This window comes from Bos indicus, chromosome 15 (assembly GCF_029378745.1).
Source record: "Bos indicus isolate NIAB-ARS_2022 breed Sahiwal x Tharparkar chromosome 15, NIAB-ARS_B.indTharparkar_mat_pri_1.0, whole genome shotgun sequence".
NCBI lineage: Eukaryota > Metazoa > Chordata > Mammalia > Artiodactyla > Bovidae > Bos > Bos indicus.
In genome coordinates, this window is record NC_091774.1 from 75478774 (window position 1) to 75496840 (window position 18067).

Genomic DNA, 18067 nt, shown 5'->3' on the forward strand with positions numbered 1-18067 from the left:
CTCCGCCTCTGTCTCCCGTCTCTCTGCCTTCCTCTTGATCCCCTGGTTTCTGTTCCTGCTGCCCTTCCTTCTCCTTCTCCTGGACGCCCCCTTGTCTCTGCCCCTCTCTCCCTTCCCCCCACTTCCTTGACTTCCCCTGCCTCCCCTCTCCTCCTCCCCTTCCCTCTCATCCAGTCCCCTCCACTCTCCTCTCTGTCACAAGCCTAAGGCACACAACCCGAGGTCACCGTGCAGATCAAAGGCAGGGGACGCTTGGACCCGGGTCTGCTGTCTCAGAGGGACTGGTCCAGAGGCTCCTCACCTGGAGTGCACTCAAGTGGTTCAAAACTCAACCAAAATTATATGCAAAATATTATGTCAGGGCCTCTGTGTGTGCCTATACCTGTGTGTTCTGTGTGTGTGGTGTGCGTGCTTGCGTGTTTCTGGAGCCCCCACAGCTTCTGCAAGGTTTTCAGATTGATTCATGACCTGAAAAGTAAGAAGAACCACTTTTTTTTTCCAACCTGGACTCAGCTGCGCAGGGTGGTTCCAGCACCGAGTCTCACCCATCCTTGGCCGTTAAAGAAGCCTGAGCCGTCTCGTCACCCTTCGGGGAAGAAGCAAAGACTAGTCTTGGGAGAAGCCAAGAGAATGACTTCAGTCCCCTCTGGAACTGGGGCTCAAAGCCCCCAGAGAGAGGAGGCCTGGAGATGGAGATCACTGGGCAACCCCTGCCCCTGCTCGGAGGCTAAGCCCTGAGGGGCCCCGGTGACCCTTAGCCCAAGAGCCATGGCCCTAATGTCACCTAATGACCTACTTTTCTAAAACATTTTTTTCCAAACAGTCCTGTTGATCAATTCTAGAGCATTTTCATGGACCACAAGACAACTTCAGCCTATTGGTGACATTTTGTGGCATCCCTTTTTGCCTAGCTGCTCACCTATAAACAGTTCAAGGAATGTTTCTAACCCATTTATTGAAAGCTTCACATTTTAAAAATATTTTATAACCAAGGCATGCTAAATTGGAAAAGAGAACAGCAAAAAGGGAAGAGTCGAATTTAAAAGCGATAAAACGAGCTGAATTACATCAAGTATGTAAATTTGGTAAATATTATTAGAAATGAGAACGAAAAGCAGATGTATTGTAGGCAGATGGGTTAGAAAAGTCTGGAAATGCTCACAAGTAGGCAAAATAGCAGTTTTTACCCCTTTATTAATCGCCTGATCCTAAGCAAAGCGTTGTAAATTTGATGTTGAGGAATTGCTGGCAAGTGTGCCCTTAGGCAAATGGGATGAGGTCAGATAACCCAAGAGAAACACACTCTGGGAAAGGCCCTGGTTCGGGGGAGCCCCAGAAAGCATCAGCCCTGTGGCTGGGTCCAGGCGGGACCCCCTTCAAATAACCAGTAGTAATCTCGTCAAGCCGGAGGCAATTCTTCATGCTGGAGATGCTGGCAGAAGTGACCTTGTTGCTGATGTTGGCCCCACAGCCCTGCACTTTCCTCCAGGTGACTTACACTCATGTCACCAGCTCCGTGCCCAGGCTTTTGGGGGCCCCTGCTTCAGGCGGGAACAGTGGCCAGGAGATCTGCAGACACTCTTCCTCTGGGGAGACCTGCTTTCCCCATCAATGAGTTACGGGTTTGTTTTTTCATCTCATCTCATGACTCGTATGCTTTTCATCCCGTGAATTTCATTTCGTGGACCATGAATCTTGGCTCAGCGGAAACTCCACCAGAGTGGGGATCACATCGCCCTTGTCTGTATTTGTTTATCGGTACCTAGCACAGTGGGCTTCCTGGGTGGCTCAGAGTGATAAGGAATCCACCTGCCAAGGCTGCAGATGAGGGTTTGATCCCCGGATCAGGAAGATCCCCTGGAGAAGGAAATGGCAACTCACTCCAGTATTCTTGCCTGGGTAGTCCCAGGGACAGAGGAGCCTGGCGGGCTACAGTCCATGGGATTGCAGAAGAGTTGGACACGACTTAGCGACTGGACAACGACGACCTAGCACAGTACCTGGCACAGAGCATGTGCTCAGTACACGGGCCTGGACCGAAGGGACAGAGAGGAGGCGTGGGGCAGGGCCTGGCCTCTGCAGTCCGCAAAGCCTGGTTCTTATCCCTGCCATGCCACTTCCCGGCTGTGTGACCTGGGGTCCATCACTTAAGGTCTCTGAACTTCAGGTTCCTCACATGTAAGCTGGAGACAATAATACTGCCTTTCCAGCCATAATATTTTGATCAGCATTCAATAAGAAAATGTACATCTTGCTTAACTGTTTTCCTGGCACATATAAGCGTTTGATAAGTTGAAAACGAAAGGATTGGTGTTGATCCACAAGAGACCCTGCAGGCCAGCCGAGTCTTAAAACCTGGGGCTCTGGTTCCGACAGGTCGGGAAGCAGACCTGCAGTCAGCCTCGCTGCAGTCAGCTGTGTGGGGTGACCTAGGGCTGAAGCTGGGAGGTAGAGCTCCCCACCCGGAAAGGAGAGTGACAGAAGACGTCCTGTACCCTGGGCAGCCTGCCCTTGGCCGAAGTGCCCATCCCATCCCCCTCCACTTCCACGAGCTGGTCCTTGGGTTAAGAGGTGAAGGGCCCTGGCAGGGCTCCTGGCACCTCCATTTGGCTGGTGACAGATGGTCATCTGGTTCTGTTTCACAAGGTCTCCATGGAGCCCCACCCTGCCCTCTGCCCTCTCGGTGGAGTTGCTGGCAGTCCTCAGGCTGGCATAAAGAGCAGCCTCGGAAATGGTTTCCACCCCAGTGATGTGACCGAGCTGTCTCTGCCTATCGATCTTGGCTTAGAAGTTATAAACTATGGATGAGACGGAGCTCATGAACTCCACGTGCTCATCACTCTGGGAGCGTGCGTGCGCTTTCCAGGGGACTTAGCACCGCATCAGTGAGATAATGCGGGTGCAGCGCCGTGCACAGCGTGAGGAAGGCTCAGATGGTGGCTCAGAATCAAGCGCGAGCGTGGCCTTCCTGGAGACAAGCACTGGCGTGGGTGGTCTCTGGAAAACGCACGACAACTATCATCTATCCAGCGCTTGGGGCTTCCTGGGTGGCACTGCTGTTAAAGACCCCGCTTGCCAACACAGGAGACTTAAGACACGCAGGTTCAATCCCTCGGTCAGGAAGATCCCCTGGAGGAGGGCGTGACAACCCAGTCCAGTATTCTTGCCTGGAGACAATCCCATGGACAGAGGAGCCTGGTGGGCTACAGGTCACAGGGTCCCAAAGAGTCGGACACAACTGAAGTGACTTAGCGCTCATGCACTCCCGCAGGCATGCAGCGCTTAACACCTAAGCATGGATCTTACATGAGTCATTTCACTGAAGCCTCTGGGCAGCCTGGCAAAGCAGCTGCTGACCATCAACACTCTTGTTCTATTGATGGAGAAACTGGAACCCAGACACGGTAGAACCTGACGGAGCTGGCCCAGCTGGCAAGCAGCACAGTGGAAATAAATGCGGGACCTCTGATTCTAGAACAGAGGATCCTAACACCATGTAATCCTGGAGCCCAGAAAAGCCTCCAGGTCTTAAGACTTTCAAAGCGAGGCGGGGCGGGGATGGGGGGGCGGTGCTGAAGTGCTGAGGACAAGCTCAGGCCCTTCGCTTCCTTCCAGCCTGGGCACACACGGTGTGCACTGGAAGCTCAGAGGACTGTGACCCGAGCAAGGGAGCAGGTCCCGGGGTCGCCGTATGCATGTGCGGCTGGGGCTTCAGGGCCCTGCTGGGGGTCTCCAGGTGGGCTGACAGCTCCAGGATTGTCCCAGTGCAGGGGGACAACGCTGAGTGATGAGGGCACGGCCGCTTCCTCTTCTTTCTGCCGACAACCATCCACCCACAGCAGTGCCCATGATGGCCCGGGCCTGGAGATAGCAGATGGCAAGGTCATTATGGCGAGCTGGTCACTCATGGATTCATTTACTCATCGGAGAGCCGTATACCAAGACCGGTGCTGTCTGGGCTTCGAGAGCACTGCCCACTGGATCCCAGCTGATGGTGGTGACCCGGCGGGGATGCAGCGGCTGCGGTGCACACTTCTGCAGGGCCCTGGGATGTGGGGGAGCCAGGAACCGAGTCTGGAAAACAGGATGCTGGTGGGCAAGCAAGGGCAGGGCCTTCCAGGGAGCTCAGCGTGTGAGGTGCCCGAGGCAAGAGGTGTCGTGGTAAGTTTGGGCAACATAGAGACATGCAGAGAGTAGCACAGAGGGGCGCTCTGTTAGATTCCAGACTCCCAGCCCCTGGGTTTTCAGATTTTGATAGACATACCACCTTCCCTCTGATCATGCTCCTTTATTGCAGCTGAAAAGTAACATCACTTCCCCCACTACCCATGGGAATGAGAGGCAGCCAGGCAGGGAGAGGTGGCCTGGGCCTGATGGGGTGAGGACAGCCAGCCAGGGATCCCCAGGGACTTCAGGATTCCCACTACTTGGACAGTCCACCTGGAGGAGGTCCAAACAAGTTTCAACATCGATCTTCTTCAAGGGCTGCCAAGTACGGTTGCTCAGAGCACCCACTGCACAAGGGGCCTCTAAAGGGTGCCATTTGCACAGAAGGCATATCTGTATGATTATTTGTTCCATATTTGTATTACAACTTTGTTGGCTCCAAAGATGGATTGTCGGGGTGTTTATGATCAAAGATGTCTGGTTTATGGCAGTTGAGTTCCTCAGTCTTACGAAATCGGTACGCTGCCGCCATCGTGTGACAGATGGAAGGGTGCCTCAGAGAGCGGTCAGCTGTCCCCTTCCTACCTGCCCTCGGGACTCACAAGTCTGCCTGCTTCTCTCTGCAGTTCTTCTTGTTCATCCTGATCATCTTCTTGGCAGAGCTCTCAGCAGCCATCCTGGCCTTCATCTTCAGGGGAAATGTACGTACCTGGCCTTGTGTGCCCCGGCCCATTCATGGCCAGCCCCTCCATCCCCAGAGGGTCTCAGAGAGTCAGTGTCCCCTCATCCAGTCGTTCCAGCTCCAATCACAACCCACCACCCCACCCAGTGAAGCCCCACAGCCCCAAAAGAAACCTGCGAGCCTGTCCCTGCAAGGACTTTTCCAGAAGGTCAGAGTCAGAGGGCCCTTAAGGGTCTCCGCTCTTTCCAAGTGTCTGGTGCAACCCATCTCTGACTCTAGAATCTTCCATTCTATGCCTTGCCCAGCACTGGCCCAGCAGTAGTCATTCCAAGGATAGTCGGAGAGGCTTCCCACCCCCCACCCCACCCCCAGCCCCCACGCAGAATCTGTGCCAAGCAGGAGAACAGGGCAGAGCCCTCCTGGATGAGGCCCTGGCAGTATGCAGTTTGGGCCACTTACCCCCAGAGACCATCTTATCCCAGAGGCTCCAACCACCGAAGGCCCCACCCTTCCCTGCAGAGGGGAGCAGGGTGGTCAGGCCTCCGAGGAGTATTTTGAAGGTAGCAATGACTTCCAAGGGTCTCTGGAAACTGTGGCTCTGCAGAGACGGCTTGCTGCACACACAGTGGCTTCTTCAGGGCCCAGGACACAGCGCATCCTCTCGGCTCTGTCTGAGGAACAGCTCAGGGTTAGGGAGCGGCAGGAGGGGTGAGCCCCCAACTGAGGACCAGCCACCCTCTGGAAAGGGCTGCAGTACTGGTGGAGGGGTTCCCCGGTGGCTTGCTGAGGGCCGTGTGGGTAGTCTGCGCATTCATACTGGGGATCTGATGATGCAGGGAGGCCACAGGTCCTTAGAGGTAGGGGGTGGGCCCCAAGGGCCCGCCCCAAGTCAGCTGCTTACAAGGAGGGTCCCTGGCACTAGGGCCCAGAGGCCTTCCCCCACCCTCCCCCAGAGCAGATCAGTGGAGAAGCCAGAGAAGGGGGCACCGTATCAAGCTGCCATGGCTCTCAGTCCAGCCCCTCCCTCTGCCTCCAGCTCACCCGTGAATTCTTCACCAAGGAGCTCACCAAGCACTACCAGGGCAGCAACGACACGGACGTCTTCTCCGCCACCTGGAACTCCGTCATGATCACGGTGAGTGGCCCCAGGGATGCTCTGAGCCCTCAGAGCCCTGACGCCCAGGGGAGCCATTATCTGGCCTCCAGAGCCTTGCTCTCTGCGCCTATGCAGATATCAATAATCAATCAGGCACTGATCTGCCAGCCCAGGCCCAGCCTCAGAACCGGCATCCATCCGCACAGCATCTTGGGCAGCCGTTGCCCATCAGCCACAGTCCGAACTCAGGGTGAAAGCTGTTCGCCCTCCCTGTCTTGAGTCCTCAAGCAATCGTAACTGTCATCAGTGGCGGTAACCATAGCAGCTACTTACTGAGTGCTCAGCGCCGGTGAAGTAGGAATTGTTGCCAGCACTCTCATTTTACCGTGAGGACACTGGAGGCTCAGAGAGGCTGAGTGGCTTTCCTGGGGTTGCACAGGAGCAGCAGGTGGAGCCAGCTCCCACTTGGATCATGACTACCCCCCACTACGCTGCCTCACAGTGGCCTGTGGACAGGCTTTGCGTTTGTCTCCTCACTCTCATGCCTGGCTCCAGCTTCTATCCCCCTCTTCTCTTTTCTCTGTCCTAGTTTGGTTGCTGTGGGGTCAACGGGCCCGAAGACTTTAAGTATGCATCAGTTTTCCGACTCCTGACTTTGGACAGTGATGAGGTGCCAGAGGCCTGCTGCCGGAGAGAACCCCAGAGTCGGGACGGGGTCCTGCTGAGCAGAGAGGAATGCCTCCTGGGAAGGGACCTGTTCCTGAACAAGCAGGTACCAGGCCCTGCTTCCCCTGGCAGGGAGACCTGTGCATCAGGAGTGGCTGGCCAAGTTGGGTGGGTGGCAATGTGAGCCCAGAAGATCTGAAGGCATTCGGGGAATCCCGTGGAAATGTTGGCTGTGATGTGGGACCCCTGAACGGGAGCTAAGGAAGGCTCCATTCATGCCCCTGAGAGCCAGCCAAAGGGGTTAAAGGATGAGAATGGCAGACAGTCCGTCAGCGTCGCAGACCAGAGGAGTGGGCATTTTGACTGGGGTTCAAGGGTAACTAGGAGTTTTCCAGTGTTCCAAGTAGAGCACTCCCTGAGTTTCTGGTACTGCAGGTCTCAAGAATGAAAACCAGAGTTACACAGCAGGGCCCCTCCTCAGCGGTGCATTTTATTTGGGGAGAACTCACATTTGTCATGTGGAAGCACCCCCGGGCCCCAAGAGAATAAGATTTCCCTGACCTTAGCCTCCAAAGTCAGGGAAGCTCCTAGACTTCTTGGCTTCTTTCGCAACCCAAGGATTTCATCTAAGTTTCAGAAGAGGCCCTTTCCCTTCCTGCTATGTCCCCTCGGTGAGACTCACAGTGCCCTTGACCTTGATCCCCCTTCCTATTTACCAGTCTCCACACTCCTCAGGGGGATGTGTGAGGCCAGGCTGGGGGAGGGCAGGGCAGTGGGGGGCGAATGAGGGTGAACTGAGCCCCGCACCCTGTGCTTGATTCGGCCTTCGATGAGGCTCCCATGGGAGAGCTCCAGATGCCGGGAACCACAGCAGGGGACAGGAGGCAAAGCCCTGTTCCTGCAGGGCCTACAGTCTGGCTAGAGGAAGCAGATGATAAGCAAGCAGCAAGCACATAAGAAGTCATAATCTCACATGAAGTAATCATTTCACTATAAAGAAAATAAAACCGGATGATGGGCTAGAAGGGACTAGGGTGGGACGGGGGTAGGGCTTAAGGCAAGCCTCTCAGAGTCCCCCCGGGGAAGGGGAGAGTTGGGCTGAGGCCTGACCCTGGCCATCTGATGAGACTCTTTCCAGCTTCAGCTTTGCCTCATAAACAGCACCCTCTCCTCCTGCACCTGCCCACGTCATCTCAAAGGGTTCCCCAGGCCCGGAGAGTCACGTTCCTCCATCCCTTATGGTCCTGTGTCCCTGCGTTGAGTGAAAGAGACCTAAGTGCAGAAACAAAGGTCCTGGGATGAGGCTGCTGGGAGCTGGGGGGAGGGACAGCCACCCCAGCGGTTAGGTCTCAGCCCTGAGGAGAGGCTCCGAGCATGGGGAGGGCGGCAGGGACAGCCACCCCAGGGGTTAGGTCTCAGCCCTGAGGAGAGGCTGCTGAGCATGGGGAGGGGGGCAGGGACAGCAACCCCAGGGGTTAGGTTTCAGCTCTGAGGAGAGGCTGCCGAGCATGGGGAGGGGGGCCATTTCAGGCTGTGATGGCAGGCAGACCTGGGCTATCAGCAGCCATGTCAGCTTGGCCAAGACTCACTCTCTGGACCTCAGATTCCCCATGCAATGGCAGAGACAGCTGGCTGCCCTCGTGTTCGGTTGAGGCTTCCTCCTTGGAAAGAGGAGGTTTACAGACCCAGTGACCACCAGGTAAACCTGCTCTTCCAGCCTCCCTTGCAGCTAGGCCACATGGCAAGTTCTAGCCAAAGGGAGGAAAGTAGAGGTGATCTGTGCAACTGAGCCACGTCCTTAAGAGAAAGCGCTGTGCCCACCCCTTCTCCTTCTCATCACCCCACCCCCAACTCATGGTTGACAGCCATCTCAGACCTTTCAGAGGAGGCTGATCCCCTAGAATATCCAAGCATCAAGAGAGAAGGTGCTTGGGTCACCAACAACCATATGGAGCGGAGCAGCCAGCAACTCAGGGGTTGATCAGTCAGTTCAGCCACTCAGTCATGTCTGACTCTTTGCAACCCCATGGACTGCAGCACGCCAGGCTTCCCTGTCCATCACCAACTCCCAGAGCTTACTCAAACTCATGTCCATCGAGTCGGTGATGCCATCCCACCATCTCATCCTCTGTCGTCCCCTTCTCCTCCTGCCTTCAATCTTTCCCAGCAACGGGGTCTTTTCCAATGAGTCAGTTCTTTGCATCAGGTGGCCATAGTATTGGAGTTTCAGCTTCAACATCAGTCCTTCCAATGAATATTCAGGACTGATTTCCTTTAGAATGGACTGGTTGGGTCTCCTTGCAGTCCAAGGGACTCTCAAGAGTCTTCTCCAGCACCACAGTTCAAAAGAATCAATTCCTCGGCGCTCAGCTTTCTTTGTAGTCCAACTCTCACATCCATACGTGACTACTGGAAAAGCCATAGCTTTGACTATGGTTTTGATGAAGACAGGGGTTGATAAAGACAAACAAACTCCTACCAATAGGACTGCTTGCTGCCCGCAGCCAAAGCTCTTTCCTAAAGCCACTTGTGAATTGCTCAGGGAGGCTTCTCATGGGCCCTGTTCTTTTCTGGCTTCATCCTCCACTACACTGCCTCCTTCCTTCTCCCAGGCGAGGCTTTGAAATCGAAGCTCATCAGAGAGATCCCTGTGCAGCTACATTAGTTCCGTGACTCTTCCCCTGCTCCTCATGAGGACTGCCTGAGACTGACTTCTGGGATTCCTTTTCCGAGGCACTAGCATCCCCCCGAGTACTCTTCCTTTTAAAAGCTTCTGCTGAGGGACTCGCTCTGTTTTTTCTCCAAAGCCCAGTTCCCTGAAGCCCACGATGCATTTCTGACTTTGCCTCACATCCTCGTCACAATGCTGAGTCAGTAGCAAAATATTTGAAACTGAAAATCTACACTTAAGGCAAATGCCTCTGTGTTTCACACGGTAAGAATTCTGGAAGATGGTGGCTTCTCTGTTTATCAGTGGCTCCATCATGTCAGCCAAGGCCTAGTCTCGGTAATCCTTGCAACCTTTCCTTGTGCTTAGTACTTCACGGTGGCAAAACGGCTGCCATGGCTCCAGACATTCCACTCGTTGAAGATGGGAAGAAACTGAAAAGGTGGTGCTTCTTTCCCAGAAACCTCCCTAAGACATCCGCTTAGGTCTCATTGGCCAGGACTCAGTCACATGGCTGTCAGGAGCTGAGGCAGAGGGCACTCATCCATGGGTACTGAGTTAGTCCACCAGCCCTGTTTATCACTGAATGCCAATGAAGAGAAATGAGGAAGTCCCCAAAGAACGTGATCCAAGATGAAAAATCAGGCTCCTCCATTGGTATGAGTTGAATCCACCATGGCAGCTTCCCCTGCCCATTCCTGGGCCTTCCCTGGGTTAAGATAGTCATATGGGCAAGTCAAGAATGTATTTCCCTGCTGGAAAAAAAAATCAGGGGTTGTCCCAGGAGGTGGTGACCTAGCTAGACCATGACCCAAGAGGAAACCATCTATTTCCCCCACTTGTCAGGGTGGTCTTAAGTCTTCTTGCCGCATAGCATCACTGATTCTCTGCTTTATCCTCATGGCTCCCCACCTGCTTCCTGGGTGGTCATGAGTATGGGTGATGCTGTGACTCTCATAAATGTAAATTTCTACACTCTTATCTTCTTGACAAGGGAAAAGCACTCCAGCCAGAGAGTGAGAGCAGCCTGTGCAAAGGCCCCAGGGTAGGAGGGAGCACGGTGTGTCCCAGAACCAAGGGAAGGCCAGTACGGCTGGAGGACAGTGAATAAGGCAAGACTAGCTCCAGGCGAGGGTATCAGCAGGGCCAGACCAGGCAGTGCCTGTGGACCCAGGGCAAAGAGGCTAGACGAGCAAAGAAGCCCGAGTTCTACGTGGGGTTGTGGCCATGTTGGCTCTCTGGCTGCTTACTGGCCAGGGGTTAGAGATGGGCCTGAGTAGACAGGAGGGAATAGAACACTGGTCCCAGTGAGAAATGAGGATGGGTTAGACCAGGATGACGGTAGAGGAGACAGAGAGAAGTGTATATATCTGAGAAAGGAATCAGGAGGTGAAACGGCGGCAGATTCCCTCTGGGGAAGGGAGGATGAGGCTGTGCTGGGAGTGACTCCATAGGTTCTAGTTGGGGGGGACCTCGGATCTGCCCTGGGGCGAGTGGACTGTCAGCTGCCTTTGGGGCCTGCAGGCAGTGGGCAGCTGGACTCGCAGGCTCGGGGGAAGGTCCGTGCTGGACGTAGAAACGTGGCGGTCTTCCTGGTGGCCCCTCTGGCCTCTGTCAGATGAGGTTGCAGAGGGCGGGTGACTGCAGCCAGGAGTCAGGGTGGGGGCATGTTCCCTCCCTGCAGAGATGAGGGGAGGTGCTGCCAACAGCAGCACGGCTCAGGGACGCACAGTCTGGTGGCAGGTGGGGAAGATGGTCCCTGCAGTGTCTTACTGGGCAGGGGAGGGGTCGGGGTGGGCCTCCGTCCTGAGGGGGAGGAAGAGGTGATACCCAGGGGTACCGGCTGGAGTTTGGCCCCTGAGCCAGGGACCCCGCCCAGATGAGCAGGAATCAGGGCTTCCTGATGCGACTGCTTTCCTTTAGAATAGAGCAGAGAAGACGCTTGCACTCCCCTTAGGACCAACCCGTTTCTCTGCCTCCTCAGCGGTGACCCTGAGCCAGTGGTCATCTGCCCCCTCCTTCCATTCCTCTTCCTCAAGAGGCTGGAATGGGGTCCAAGCCAGAAGAAGCACATGAGGACCCAGCAGAGCCTGGCCAGAGGGGACACTCGCTGAGTCCTGGCGGCATCTTCCGTCCGCCCTCTGCCCTGGCTGCTCTCCCTGAGGGCGTCTCAGTAGCAGGGCCTCCGTCAGCCAAGCCATCTGCTTGGTTCAGCCCAGGGTGAACCTTTGGTGTCAGAGCCCGACAGAGGGCAGATGAGCAGTTTAGGCCCCGGGTGCCCCACCCGCAGCAGGCGAGGGGTGCAGGGACAACTTCCCTCTGCTAGATAAGGCCCCCCTCCAGGCCTAAGAAGGCCCCCCAGGCCCAGGTGAGGCATGTGAAAGTCAACATCAAGTTCAGAAGGGGCTTACTGCTTCTCCTATCCCCTTATGGTACAGGGGTGCATGCGTGCTTTTGTGTGTGTGTGTGTGTGTGTGTGTGGTCCACTGCTCCCCGGGTTGTAGAGGGCAACCCAGTTCTGCACTCGGACATCTCCCACCCCCAGGCTGTGCTCTGGGGGGCCAGAGAGAAAGCACATGGTCCTAACGGGACTGAGGGGTGGACCTGCCAACACTGTTCCACGTGCTTTGTCCGTAGCATCTCATCTCATCCTCACACCAGTCCTAGGAAGTAGTCCTACACAGGCCCCAGTCTTTGGACGGGGCAAAGGAGGCCGAGAAAAATTAAGTACAGGCACACCTCGGAGAGACCGAGGGTTCGGTTCCAGACCATTGCAATGGAGCGAGGGACAGGAAATTTTTGGTTTCCTGGTGTCCATAAAAATTATGCTCAGGGACTTCCCTGGAGGTCCAGTGGCTAAGACTGCAGTCCCAGTGCAGGGGCCACAGGTTTAATCCCCGGCTGCGGAACTGGATCCCACATGCCACAACCAAGACCTCGCACAGCCAAAGAAATAGGCAAATTTTTTATTTTTATTTTTATATTTTATTTTTTTTTCTTCTGGCTCTGAAAAGAGCCTTTGAATTAAATGCCTATGCAGGTACTCATTTGGAGCTGCTGTATTTAGTTACGGCCTTGGTACCCTCAGAAACAGCATGCTTGGCCAGCTCCCCGGGCAGCAGCAGGCGCACGGCCGTCTGGATCTCCCGGGATGTAATGGTCGAGCGCTTGTTGTAATGCGCCAGGCGTGACGCCTCGCCGGCGATGCGCTCGAAAATGTCGTTCACGAAGGAGTTCATGATACCCATGGCCTTAGATGAGATACCAGTATCTGGATGCCGCAAATTTTTTAAATAATGGTTTTTACACTGCACCTTAGTCTGTTACGTGTGCAGTCACTTTATGTCAAAAGAAAAAAATCAGTATGCGTGCTATAATTTTAAAATGTTGTATTGCTAAAAATGCTCACTGTCATCTGAGCCATCAGCAAGAGGCAGGGTGTGCTCAGTCGCTCAGTCGTGTCCGACTCTTTGCGACCCCATGGATTGCAGCCTGCCACACTCCTCTGTCCACGGGATTCTCCAGGCAAGAATACTGGAGTGGGTTGCCATGCCCTCCTCCAGGGGATCTTCCCAACCCAGAGATCGAACCCACATCTCTTACGTCTCCTGAGTTGGCAGGTGGGTTCTTTATCCCTAGTCCCACCTGGGAAGCAAGAGGTAGTAGTAACATCGAAGATCACTGATCACAGATCCCTGTGACACATCTGATAAGAATTAGAATGCTGGAAATATGGTGAGAATTACCAAGATGAGACACTGAGGCAAAGTGAGCAACCACTGTTGCAAAAATGGCCCCAATAGCCTTCCTCAATGCAGGGCTGCCACAAACCGTCAATTTCTAAAAACATACAATATCCGTGAAGCGCAATAAAACAAAACGTGCCTGTAAGTTCACCCAGTAAGCAAGTGGCCGGTGTTACCTGTATAACCACTTCTCCCCGGTTTACTGGCGCTTCTTGTCTGGGTGGCCCCTCAAAGCACATGGTAAGTCCAGGCTGTGTTGGGTAGAGGGAGTGGATGGGGGTGGGGGTGGGGTATTGGTGGCAGGAAGCGGACTCGGGGGCTGGGGGAGGAGATGAGTGGCAGCCTCAGGGAATGATGGGAGGCTGGAAGCACCTCTCCCAGGCCTCTCCCAGTCTCCTTCCCTTCCCTCTGGAGCAGGCCCGCTTGCTGCTGCTGTTCTATATGTCAGGGTTCTGACGCTTTAAAAAGAGCTAAACAGAGCAAGGGCTCCCCAGGTGGCGCTAGTGGTAAAGAACTCGCCTGCCAATACAGGAGACATACGGTGATACAAATAGCTGAGAAAAGAAGATAAGTGAAAGGTGAAGGAGAAAAGGAAAGATATACCCATTTGAGTGCAGACTTCCAAAGAATAGCAAGGAGAGGTAAGAACGCCTTCCTCAGTGATCAGTGCAAAGAAATAGAGGGAAAAAATAGAATGGTAAAGACTAGAGATCTCTTCAAGAAAATTAGAGATACCAAGGGAACATTTCATGCAAAGATGGGCTCAATAAAGGACAGAAATGGTATGGACCTAACAGAAGCAGAAGATATTAAGAAGATGTGACAAGAATACACAGAAGAACTGTACAGAAAAGATCTTCACAACCCAGATAATCACGATGGTGTGATCACTGACCTAGAGCCGGACATCCTGGAATGTGAAGTCAAGTGGGCCTTAGAAAGCATCACTACGAACAAAGCTAGTGGAGGTGATGGAATTCCAGTTGAGCTATTTCAAATCCTGAAAGATGATGCTGTGAAAGTGCTGAACTCAATATGCCAGCAAATTTGAAAAACTCAGCAGTGGCCATAGGACTGGAAAAGGTCAGTTTTCATTCCAATCCCAAAGAAAGCCAATGCCAATAAATGTTCAAACTACTGCACAATTGCTCTCGTCTCACACACTAGCAAAGTAATGCTCAAAATTCTCCAAGCCAGGCTTTAATAGTATGTGAACCGTGAACTTCCAGATGTTCAAGCTGGATTTAGAAAAAGCAGAGGAACCAGAGATCAAATTGCCAACATCAGTTGGATCATCGAAAAACCAAAGAGTTCCAGAAAAATATCTACTTCTGCTTTATTGACTATGCCAAAGCCTTTGACTGTGTGGGTCACAACAAACTGTGGAACATTCTTCAAGAGATGGGAATACCAGATCACCTGACCTGCATCCTGAGAAATCTGTATACAGGTCAAGAAGCAACAGTTAGAACTGGACATGGAACAACAGACTGGTTCCAAATCGGGAAAGGAGTATGTCAAGGCTGTATCTTGTCACCCTGCTCATTTAACTTATATGCAGAGTATATCATGAGAAACGCTGGGCTGGATGAAACACAAGCTGGAATCAAGACTGCCTGGAGAAATATCAATAACCTCAGATATGCAGATGACACCACCCTTATGGTAGAAAGTGAAGAGGAACTAAAGAGCCTCTTGATGAAAGTGAAAGAGGAGAGTGAAAATGTTGGCTTAAAGCTCAGCATTCAGAAAACTAAGATCATGGCATCCAGTCCCATCACTTCATGGCAAATAGATGGGGAAACAATGGAAACAGTGAGATACTTTATTTTCTTGGGCTCCAAAATCACTGCAGATGCTGACTGCAGCCATGAAATTAAAAGACACTTGCTCCTTGGAAGAAAAACTGTGACCAACCTAGACAGCATATTAAAAAGCAGGGACATTACTTTGCCATCAAAGATCCATCTAGTCAAGGCTATGGTTTTTTCAGTAGTCACGTATGGATGTGAAAGTTAGACTATAAAGAAAACTGAGTGCCGAAGAATTGATGCTTTTGAACTGTGGTGCTGGAGAAGACTCTTGAGAGTCCCTTGGACTGCAAGGAGACCCAACCAGTCCATCCTAAAGGAAATCAGTCCTGAATATTCATTGGAAGGACTGATGCTGAAGCTGAAACTCTAATACTTTGGCCACCTGATGTGAGGAACTGACTCATGTGAAAAGACCCTGATGCTGGGAAAGATTGAAGGCAGGAGGAGAAGGGGACGACAGAGGATGAGATGGTTGGATGTCATCACCGACTCGATGGACATGAGTTTCAGTAAGCTCTGGGAGCTGGTGATGGGACAGGGAAGCCTGGCGTGCTGCAGTCCATGGGGTCACAAAGAGTCGGACACGACTGAGCAACTGAACTGAACTGAAAGTGATACAGGTTTGATTCCTGGGTCAGGAAGATCCCCTGGAGGAAAGCATGGCAACCCACTCCAGAATTCTTGCCTGGAGAATCCCCATGGACAGAGGAGCCTGGCAGAGTCGGACCCGACTGAAGTGACTTAACACAAACACAGGCAAACAGAGCAAGGGGGTTGGCGATTTGAGTTCCGCCCCAACACGGGTCTGCAGGCAGATCCAGGATGGCCCCAGGCCTGGCCGGCTGCATGGGGCTTCCCTGCCAGCTCTGAAGCCACCTCCAGCCACACTGGGTTCCAGACCAGCTGGCCTGTGGGAGGGCACCCTTAGGGCTCCAATCACACAGCACTTGGCTGGGCTTCCAGTCAGCTAAGGCCTTCTTTCCTTGTCGTCCTTGCCAGGCCTGGTGTGTCTCAGCCTGACCATGGCACAGGCCTTAGAAATCGCCTGGGGCATCTGCTCGCCACGTAGGTTCCTGGGCTCCACACCAGACCCCCCAATCCAGGGTCCTGGGGGTGCAGCCTTGGCATATGTATTGTTTTTTTTTTTTTTTCCTGTTTTATTTTATTTTTTTTTTTAATTTGATTTTATTTTTAAACTTTACAATATTGTATTAGTTTTGCCAAACATCGAAATGAATCTGCCACAGGTATACCCGTGTTCCCCATCCTGAACCCTCCTCCCTCCTCCCTCCCCTACCCTCCCTCTGGGTCATCCCAGCGCACCAGCCCCAAGCATCCAGTACCGTGCATCGAACCTGGACTGGCGACTCGTTTCATACATGATATTATACATGTTTCAATGCCATTCTCCCAAATCTTCCCACCCTTTCCCTCTCCCATAGAGTCCATAAGACTGTTCTATACATCGGTGTCTCTTTTGCTGTCTTGTACACAGGGTTATTGTTACCATCTTTCTAAATTCCATATATATGTGTTAGTATACTGTATTGGTGGTGTTCTTTCTGGCTTACTTCACTCTGTATAATAGGTTCCAGTTTCATCCACCTCATTAGAACCGATTCAAATGTATTCCTTTTAATGGCTGAGTAATGCTCCACTGTGTATATGTACCACAGCTTTCTTATCCATTCATCTGCTGATGGGCATCTAGGTTGCTTCCATGTCCTGGCTATTATAAACAGTGCTGCGATGAACATTGGGGTACACGTGTCTCTTTCCCTTCTGGTTTCCTCAGTGTGTATGCCCAGCAGTGGGATTGCTGGATCATAAGGCAGTTCTATTTCCAGTTTTTTAAGGAATCTCCACACTGTTCTCCATAGTGGCTGTACTAGTTTGCATTCCCACCAACAGTGTAAGAGAGTTCCCTTTTCTCCACACCCTCTCCAGCATTTATTGCTTGTAAACTTATGGATTGCAGCCATTCTGACTGGCGTGAAATGGTACCTCATAGTGGTTTTGATTTGCATTTCTCTGATAATGAGTGATGTTGAGCATCTTTTCATGTGTTTGTTAGCCATCTGTATGTCTTCTTTGGAGAAATGTCTATTTAGTTCTTTGGCCCATTTTTTGATTGGGTCATTTATTTTTCTGGAGTTGAGCTGTAGGAGTTGCTTGTATATTTTTGAGATTAGTTGTTTGTCCGTTGCTTCATTTGCTATTATTTTCTCCCATTCTGAAGGCTGCCTTTTCACCTTGCTAATAGTTTCCTTTGTTGTGCAGAAGCTTTTAAGTTTAATTAGGTCCCATTTGTTTATTTTTGCTTTTATTTCCAATATTCTGGGAGGTGGGTCATAGAGGATCCTGCTGTGATGTATGTCGGAGAGTGTTTTGCCTATGTTCTCCTCTAGGAGTTTTATAGTTTCTGGTCTTACGTTGAGATCTTTAATCAATTTTGAGTTTATTTTTGTGTATGGTGTTAGAAAGTGTTCTAGTTTCATTCTTTTACAAGTGGTTGACCAGCTTTCCCAGCACCACTTGTTAAAGAGATTGTCTTTAATCCATTGTATATTCTTGCCTCCTTTGTCAAAGATAAGGTGTCCATATGTGTGTGGATTTATCTCTGGGCTTTCTATTTTGTTCCATTGATCAATATTTCTGTCTTTGTGCCAGTACCATACTGTCTTGATAACTGTGGCTTTGTAATAGAGCCTGAAGTCAGGTAGATTGATTCCTCCCGTTCCATTCTTCTTTCTCAAGATCGCTTTGGCTATTCGAGGTTTTTTGTATTTCCATACAAATTGTGAAATTATTTGTTCTAGCTCTGTGAAGAATACCGTGTAGCTTGATAGGGATTGCATTGAATCTATAAATTGCTTTGGGTAGTATACTCATTTTCACTATATTGATTCTTCCAATCCATGAACATGGTATATTTCTCCATCTATTAGTGTCCTCTTTGATTTCTTTCACCAGTGTTTTATAGTTTTCTATATATAGGTCTTTAGTTTCTTTAGGTAGATATATTCCTAAGTATTTTATTCTTTCCGTTGCAATGGTGAATGGAATTGTTTCCTTAATTTCTCTTTCAGTTTTCTCATTATTAGTGTATAGGAATGCAAGGGATTTCTGTGTGTTGATTTTATATCCTGCAACTTTGCTATAATCATTGATTAGTTCTAGTAATTTTCTGGTGGAGTCTTTAGGGTTTTCTATGTAAAGGATCATGTC

General features: G+C 51.7%; 1 protein-coding gene across 6 annotated transcripts in view; it reads left to right on the plus strand.

Moving 5' to 3' along the window:
- The window catches only part of TSPAN18 (tetraspanin 18), a 215123-nt gene that overhangs the window by 183912 nt on the left and 13144 nt on the right, over positions 1-18067 (plus strand). For all 6 annotated transcript variants that reach the window (XM_070804100.1, XM_070804103.1, XM_070804099.1 and 3 more), the window contains 3 exons: positions 4794-4868; positions 5886-5984; positions 6535-6717. In XM_070804100.1, coding sequence (XP_070660201.1) covers positions 4794-4868; positions 5886-5984; positions 6535-6717 — 357 coding nt within the window. The remainder of the gene's footprint in view (positions 1-4793; positions 4869-5885; positions 5985-6534; positions 6718-18067) is intronic.